At 41.9% G+C, this 8,865-nt stretch overlaps 1 protein-coding gene across 1 annotated transcript; it reads right to left on the reverse strand.

Moving 5' to 3' along the window:
* Positions 1-4,179: 4,179 nt before the first annotated feature.
* Positions 4,180-7,775, reverse strand: LOC124132086. Its single transcript, XM_046495719.2, has 2 exons — positions 7,733-7,775; positions 4,180-5,740 (listed from the first exon to the last, which is right to left on the reverse strand). The coding sequence occupies exons 1-2, from the start codon at positions 7,736-7,738 to the stop codon at positions 4,520-4,522; spliced, it is 1,227 nt and encodes a 408-aa protein (XP_046351675.2). The 5' UTR covers positions 7,739-7,775; the 3' UTR covers positions 4,180-4,519.
* Between the last annotated feature and the right edge of the window lie 1,090 nt (positions 7,776-8,865).

Here is an 8,865-nt window from a genome sequence, read left to right on the forward strand (position 1 = left end):
CACCCAGCTCAATCCCATCCCATTAAATATGACCTACCCTTCCACCCCGATGAGAGGACTGGTGTTGAAGGCCTACTAGACATGAGATATGTTGTCACCGTCCATAAACTCGACCGCCTCCGTGGTCCCGTGGTAGAGTGTCCGGAGAGGTCCTGGGTTCGATCCCTGGCCGCGTCATACCAAAAGATGTTAAAACACGGTACTGGTTGTTACCCTGCCTGGTGCTCGACATTATGGGGCTAAACAAGGACTGGTCAGCTCGGAGTCAGTATACTGTGTCTGAGGGGGTTATTCATGTTAAACTGCGGCATGGTATCTCAGTGTGCTAGCACTATAAAATCCGGACTAGTACCAGCGGCCACACCCACATGCACGTTGCTATGTAAGTGCAATAATCTTGGACGCGACGTTAAACCATCCATCAAGTTTTGTACGATGCAAAATCAACTCAGGGAAGGACAAGAAGCGACCTCAGTGTGTGATCATGTTTATTATGGTCCGAGTGTGTTATGGCTAAATGACCGGTAGGATGAGATGGCAATGTGGTTGTTAATCTTCTAGCGCCTCACAGGCAGCTTAGGTTGTATACTCCCTAGGGAGCCGAGAATGTTGGTTGATTGCACACTGATCAAAGAGGGTTTGGGTGACTTGGCACAGTCAGGCTGGTTAGGCTCACCATCAGCTCACGGCCCTTGCCCCCTCTACAGGCAGCCCAGACAGCGAATGGGACTTCTCCCGGGAAGCGCTGCCTGGTCAAACCCACCCAGAACTTTTAGGAGAATGTGAAGACTCCCCAACACTGCAGCCTTCTGCATTACCCAGAGTGTCAGAAGGGCTGTATTCCTGGTAGCAAACCCGGGTACTCTCCCAATGTCAGTCAACAGATTGGGAGGTACCAAACCCAAGGCACCGAGAACAATGGGGAGTCGGACAACTTGGTACTTGGGATGCAAGTGTGACATTTCGAAAGCGAGGTCTGCATATTTGCCATGTTTTTTCCTGAATCTTGTCAATCACATTAGTGTCAAAAGGGGCAGAAAACTCAGTGATATAAATGATTTCATTGGATTTATGAAAAAGGACAAGATAAGGTTTGTTGGCGTGGATAGGTCTGACGCTGTATACGGGCCTATTCCAAAGAATTTTGTATTTATCATTTTCCATGACGCGCTCTACATATTCTGGGTCGTACCATGGATGTGTGTCAAAACCACAAGCATGACGAAGACTTGGAATGCCTTGTTTTCATCATGAGTCCGAGTAGTAGTTACTCATTACTCATTATGGCTACTATTCAGGCTGTGTGTACAGGCAGCATGCTCCGGCGGGCAGTAAGAAAGGGTGAAAGGGTTTTTTTCAATAAAAAGTAATTCATTCGCCACAGAAGGATTAACTGGAAGACACATTCAGTTAACATCAGGCGTAGCCATTCCAAGAGTGACATTTGTATGCATGCGTTCTCGTTTTTAAACGAAATATGAACCTGTTATAACTTGTATTGACACGGGGACAATGTGGACCATCTCGTTCACATGACATTCTCAAAGCACGTTTTGAAATTTCAGAGGTTCAGTGAATATACCACCGAGATTGATGATTTGCATTCGCTGATGAATACGATAGTAAGGGTTAAATTTTGGGTTCTATAGTCATTGTGTCTAGACCTGGATATAAAGGTTTTTGTTTTGATATTTCAAGTATCTTTGTTTAAAAATTGCCGGGCTTCTAATCTTGTGAAATATTGTCTACAGTAACTTCAAAAACAGTTCGGGTAAGGCATAAGATGCATATTTGCAAGGCGGGTCCAGCGGGTCCAGCATTTTTAAAAAGGAGGGTGCAGAATATCATAATCCTCTCTCAGTCGGGGGTGGGTTTAGGGGGTGGATTGTCTACAACATACAAGATTTGAATTTCAAGGGGGGGGGGGGGGGGGGGGGTGATTCTCTATAACATACTACATTTGAATTTCAAGGGGGGCGGGGGGATTTGTTCTAGCCACAGTGATAAATCTGTGGCCAGATTATTTATTATAAAGTACCAGTATATAAAGTATCATTTATACATAACAATGCAATTCAGTGAATTCACCTTGTACTCCCACATGTTAGGATCATCGGTGTAGGACGAGGTTTGACATAGAGCTAGAGCTGGCGTGAGGGTTAGCTTGTGCTAGCAGAGATTGTGAATCGCCATTTAGAGCTGTATTTTACACTCATAGAAATCAGGTCCCGGAGGATGTCTGTAAGAAGATCGTTCAAGGTGATATCATCGACTTGAGTAGGAGCTGTAGCGTGTACATGATATCAAACATTATAGCAGCCTTCTATTGGAGAGGAGAGGTTCCTATAAAGTCATGTAATGTATAACATGGCAGAGAGAATACATCCCTGTCGAACCCCCTCCTGTATAGTGGGAATCAGAATAGTTGGACGCTGTTAACACATTACTCATCATATCTCGGTGTGCGTTACCAACAATATTGCATATAGTGAAGGTCACACAATGAGTTGGTGTAAGGTATCTTGGTATGCGTCAACGTTAAATCTGAGATTAATGTTACACTATCACCGTGGGGGGGGGGGGGGGGGGGGGGGGGGGGGGGGCAGATCTACACTGCGAAGGTAACAATGTAGGCAGACAATAATTGTTATTTAATGCAATGCGTTTCGTGTCTATATAAACCCTAATCACTGTTGTCAATTTCGGGTTTGGATTTTGAGTTTATTCAAACTATGTATTTAGAATATATTATAATAACGCATAAGCGAATCTCAGTATGCGTGTGCGCAGTTTTAAATGTATACATTTCATAATATATTTGTTACTATAGGTAAAAGCTACTTCTTGATTCCAAATTGTAGTTTTTGTAAGAAAATGTCTAGATATATGTGCGGGTATATAGTGTTAGTGTATATATAGTGTAGCATATTTGTTTTCATTTGTCAACATCAAGGACATATCTATACATAACAAATGTATGCGTCTCGTGCCTCTCATATATGAACATTATTGGAAAGCCATTAAAATATCAAGTAAACAACAGAGTCACTCGCTGGTGTGAAATTGAACATCAACCGAATTTTTCAGTCATAGCAAGCTAATTGTGGCCATTACCCTGTCATTACTGTTCAAAATATACGTTTCAGTTCGTTTTTGAGATACAGAAGTCAGACGTGTTGGTCTGAATGGTTATTGTTATTACCCGATGTTTAAATTAACTTTACAATAAAATACCACAACGGGGTATTAATGAAATCATTTGACATTTCATTTGTTGAGTCCAACTACCGCTAATTCTTTGAAATTTGAACTGTCACATAATGTCTGCATATGTGTGGGCAAAACATTAATATGATGCTCAGAACTACATTCATTAGGGCGGATGATCCATTGACCGAACTTAACACATATCCTGTTTCTGTATGAGTGAGGGAAGCATTCAAACCAGCATATGTGATGGTTGTATCTCGAAACCGAACTAAAACGACAAGCTCCACGTGTAGATGATACATTTAATTACGACCTCGCTATTGTGGATAGTTTATAGACCCTGTCGTTTCTGAGCCCCATGACATCTTCACACAAAAGGGAGTACCAACGAAGAAACAGATTTTACGCCGCTTTTAGCAATATTCCAGCAATATCACAGCGGGGGACACCAGAAATGGGCTTCACACATTGTACCTATGTCGGGAATCGAACCCGGGCCTTCGGCGTTACGAACGAACGCTTTAACTACTAGGCTACCCGACCGCCCCTCATCACGTAGATGTTTCTAACAAAATGATAACCTTGATTTAATTATTATTATGTTTCGGTGAAGAATACAGTCAAACCCTGTTGCCTCGAATTCATTTGTACCATATAAACATTGCGGACTGTGGGTTCGACATACCTGGGGATTCGACACATCCGAGTTCGAGACAACGGGGTTCTGTATATGGAAACTTGTCCATCTTAATATTGGATTTATGTCTTTCTTTTCATTATCTATTCAACATTCATGTCTCCATTACATATCGAGTTTTCCTCGTGCTTCTGGACATAAGATTTAAATATTAATTGTGATAGTCATTTGCAGTAACCGATACCTCTTGATGGCATAATAATAGACAGCGAATATACGTATCACTGTCTAGTATTGATATAGATCAGGTATAAACAAAACAGATGATGAAATTAAGTCTGATCATTTAATAGGTAACTCGACAGAACATGTCATCGTAGTGATATTTACGGAATACAAGTACATTTGGCTATCCATAAATGTTGGCATCCACAACCATCAGAATAAGGTCAGAATAACCGCCAGCCTAGGTCCTCCCCAAAGTCTCGGCATTGACAGCTGAATGAGACCGGGTGTGTCGTGGGGACTAGGCCCGGTCCTTTTGATTCAAATAGAACCCTGTTTGTTTCTCTGTAGACTAAACTTTTATTATAATACAGAGAAACATGTCGAAGTTTGACGCTAGACCGAAAATTGGCATCAAAAATGGGTCAAGTCTCTCTTGAAGTCCACTTATGCACGGCCATTTCCAAGATTGCCTTCACGTCCTTTAGCTTTTGGAACATGCTCAGGGTTACCATGGTTACCAAGATTACCTTGCGTATAAACATTTCCCGAATTGACATGATTAGCCGTCCCGCTGAAGAACTGGTCGTTTTTAAAGCTGTCAGGTCCTGCTTGTGGTGCGCCAGGAAATCGAAGACCACCAGTGTGGAAAGCAAGTCCTTGAACGTCCGCTGCAGCATAGGTTTGTCCCGAGTTGCCAAAGACGTCATTGCCTCCGTGACTGCGTTCTGTACCCTGTTTATCTTGGCCAACAGCACCTGTCACACCAAAGTTGTTGTTTTGACCATAAGGTCTGATGTTTTCACCATCAAGGGCTGTATTAGCTCCGAGGTCAATGTTCCTGACACCGAGTCTGTACGTTGAGATCGCCGCGTTGATGTCACCATAACCCTTCAGTCTGCTGTGGACGGGTCTGCTCGCGATGGGGACGCCGACGTGGATGTTGTCAGTGTTGATGACGTGACCAGTCGTCGGTAAAGAAGGGTTGACCGCTCGGTGGAACTCCCGATCACTAGCCCCAAAGGAGTTGAACTCTTTGTCAATGCTAGCGCCAATTCTATTCAAGCCACTGTCTGTTTGAGAATACCCACGTGTGTTGCCTCCGAACGTACTTCCGCCATGGACGTGATCGCCGATGTTGCCATTAACCAAACCACCGTTGCCATGGACACCGTTGTTGCTATGGACGCCATTTACTGGACCATTGTTGCTATGGACACCATTGGTTAAACCACCGTTGCCATGCGAACCATGTATTAAACCATCGTTGCTATTGCCAAAACTGCCATGGCTGCTTCCTCCGTGGTCATAACGGACGGGGCTAAATTTGGTTTGTCTTTGTGCTACGGCGAATCCAATCCCGAAGTTGGCGATTTCAGTAAGTTGTTCCCTGTCTGGGTAGCCATCGTCTAACCGGTCAAAGGTCACGGGCTGGCTGATGAAGTTCCCGTAGCCACCGTTGTTCGCTCTATGCAAGCCAGATGTACTCTTGCCCACATTACTGGCGCCTCCCTTGCCGGAGCTTGGAAGGGTGTTTTGATGGGTGAGTTCTCCTTGATCCCCTCGAGGTCTACCAGTGAGAGCATGTTGTTGTACCCGTTGGTTTGGGGCAACCCCAGCGTTGACTACAACAGCACCGACTACAACAACCAGTACAACAGCGGTGATCTGCAACACAAGACAACTAGGATTATGCCATGGAGTAGAGAGAGAGAGACTATATATAAATGGATCTGCCAAAAAGTATGCTTGCATTTTGAGTGAGTGAAATTGAGTTGTGTTTTGCGAAGATGGGAGCATTTTTGGGGGTGACACTTTCACGTGGGCGACGAGATACGCGGGACTTGGGCGTGTACCACTTTGGTGAAACCACCAGCACAGTTGCTGACACACCGAGGGTCATAGTCGGGGAGAACCTGGGATTCGAACACACGACGAACTCAATATAAATAACTGTGGCAACAGACAGACAGACAGACAGACAGACAGGTTTATTCAGTATTATGGCCATATTGCCTAAAGTACAATTGATACTAACTCATTATATGATGTCACGTGCATATACAGAAATTACATCTTCTTGAATCTGATAGAAATAAATGCTTTATATAAGTAGCCACTGAAAAGATAACATGTTTATTTTGTGAGTTGATAATATTGATCATTAACATTTCAGATTTATTGTCATTATTCAAGAAGGGGAGATATGTATAGATCTTAACTTGGAATACTTGTTACACTTAAATAAGACATGGAATTCATCTTCAATTTCACCTCTGTCACAATTGGTACAAACACTGTTAACAGTATCAATATCTTTCGATTTACGACACATATTTACATTAAAATTATGTAATGAGATTCTAAATTTACAAAACGATCTTATTACTGACTTGTCAGGTAAGACAGATAAATACATTTCCTGTTGAAGATGTGTCTTTAGTTTACTATAATTGCTAAGATAATGCGAAGATGAAACAGTTGCGTTCCAGTTTTGTGCAAATATATCTTTCACTCGCTGCTTAAATATTCCCATAAACATTTAAATGTTTCCAATATCCTGTGCAATCCACACCAAAGAAAAACCACATGTAAATAATAGATTTCGTACTTCAGATACCAAGTAATATTTACCTTTATCATCCAACTGCTTTAACAATTTATAAAATTGAAGAGGATATCTACATTCTTCCATTCTTTGTAACTTTATCCAGTATTTAACTCCTCTTACTTGGCTATGCACAAACATATTGCAGGGTCCAGTTTCAACAAGAATTGCTTTATTTGAGGCATATTTATACAAAAAAACGTTTGAAGTATGAGGTATGTACTTTTTCGATGGCAGCATAATATTTTGTTCCCCATATGTCCGCAACTTAGAACAATGAGTCACTTATCCCCAATTCACGTTAAAAAAATCATCAAAACAAAATATTAAAAAGAAACAACATTTCTAATCTATTTCATATTCACCACGAAACACATTCAATATTCCAATCACATTAACTACAGAATGTTATAATGAAAGTTTCTAACTCACTCAATTGAACATGAAACGAACTTCCGGACAAAAGAAAGTATACATCCATGTTTGATTATGGCTAACTATGAACCAAACAAGAAACTGTTATTCGATGGTGATGTATTTGCTAGGGATAGTATCAGAGCTTTGTTTTGGACCTTAGGTTTTCATTTTCCGGCGACAGTTTTCAACCTAGAAACGTTTGACAAAGTTTGCAAATTTTCAAGTGTATACCTTCTCTTTCCCGGCAGCTTATACACACAAAATATACATACAGATCGACCCGTGAAGATCCGGGGTAGAATATGTCTTCAGCAATCCATGCTTGCCGTAAAAGGCGAATATGCTTGTCGTAAGAGGCGACTAAGTGGATCGGGTGGTCAGGCTCGCTGACTTGGTTGATGCATGTCATTGTATCCAAATAGATTGATGCTCATGATGTCAATCACTGGATTGTCTGACCCAAACTCGATTATTTACAAACCGCGGCGTTTAACAACAACAACAACAACAATACAAATGAAGTGCGTCTAGCCACAAATTGAGATGAAAATAATTTATACAGCAAAGATGAATTATTTTCCAAAAATATGGAATAGGCGTTGCGACATTGGAGTTGGGAGTTGAAATCGACTTACCTTCATCCTGCCGAATGCCTTGCAACAAGTGGCGTCTCTAAGAACCCAGACGCAATTGACAACTGACCCCGAGTGTGACATGTTTATATACACCTGGCTACATTTAAATGATCCCCTGATTTATTCCAAACATGATAGACATTCATTGTTTAACAATAAATGCAAATATTATAGTTCCTAGCTTCATACAATAGCAGGTTTACACAGGCAGTTCAATAAATGTCTGTGTTTATGTTCATTCAGTTGATAATATAGGAAATGGATTTTTATTTGTGCAATAAAACTAAATATCCAATGACGATTGAATATTGAATAGGTCACGTACTAGCTTTACCTCAAAATTCCTATATAGTTTAAGAAGTTGTACATATAATTACGTCTCTGAAATTAAAATATTTTTAAAGATATCATTTGTTAAAAACTGTTTCGCATGCTTGCACTTTTGACTATTTAAGCTTTTTTCCAAAGGTCGAGATCGAGATAATGTCCCTCCCGTTGTTTCATAGATAAGGGCATGCGTCGATGTTGCTGGAGCTGATCATGAGAAGACGGTTAGAATGGATTGCGGTGTTTTTTTTATTATGTATATGTTCTGGGGTCTATAAGAGAGTGGGGCAGTCGTCTAAGGCGCCGCGGTTCGCTGTGCAGAGTTGCGTCCCTTGGACACGCCAGAAACCTATGATCTTTGGTTCGAATCCCGATTCGCCCCGATTATGTTTCTAGGTTTGTCAGCACCATACCCGTGCTCGTGGATTTCGCCGAAGTGGTAAACGTGTTAGACCTGCATCACTTCGGGCTTTCCTCCCACATTAAGCTGACACGCCGTGATATAACTGGAATAAACCCAACTCACTCACTGTAAGAGAGATTACTGGTAAGCATGCTTCTCGGGGTATTTTACAGCCGTCTAGCAGCTGACACTGAAACGGACATTAGGACTCGTTTTGATAAGAGTGAGTGGGTATGTTTTTTCGCCGCTTTTAGCAATATTCCAGCAACATCACGGCGGGGGACACCAGAAATGGGCTTCGCACATTGTACCCATGTCGGGAATCGAACTCGGGTCTTCGGCGTGACGAGCGAACGCTTTAACCACTAGGCTAACCGCGCCCGTCTTGATTAGAAGGTCGATA

Source organism: Haliotis rufescens, unplaced genomic scaffold (assembly GCF_023055435.1).
Source record: "Haliotis rufescens isolate VD_foot unplaced genomic scaffold, xgHalRufe1.0.p SCAF_15, whole genome shotgun sequence".
NCBI classification, from domain to species: domain Eukaryota; kingdom Metazoa; phylum Mollusca; class Gastropoda; order Lepetellida; family Haliotidae; genus Haliotis; species Haliotis rufescens.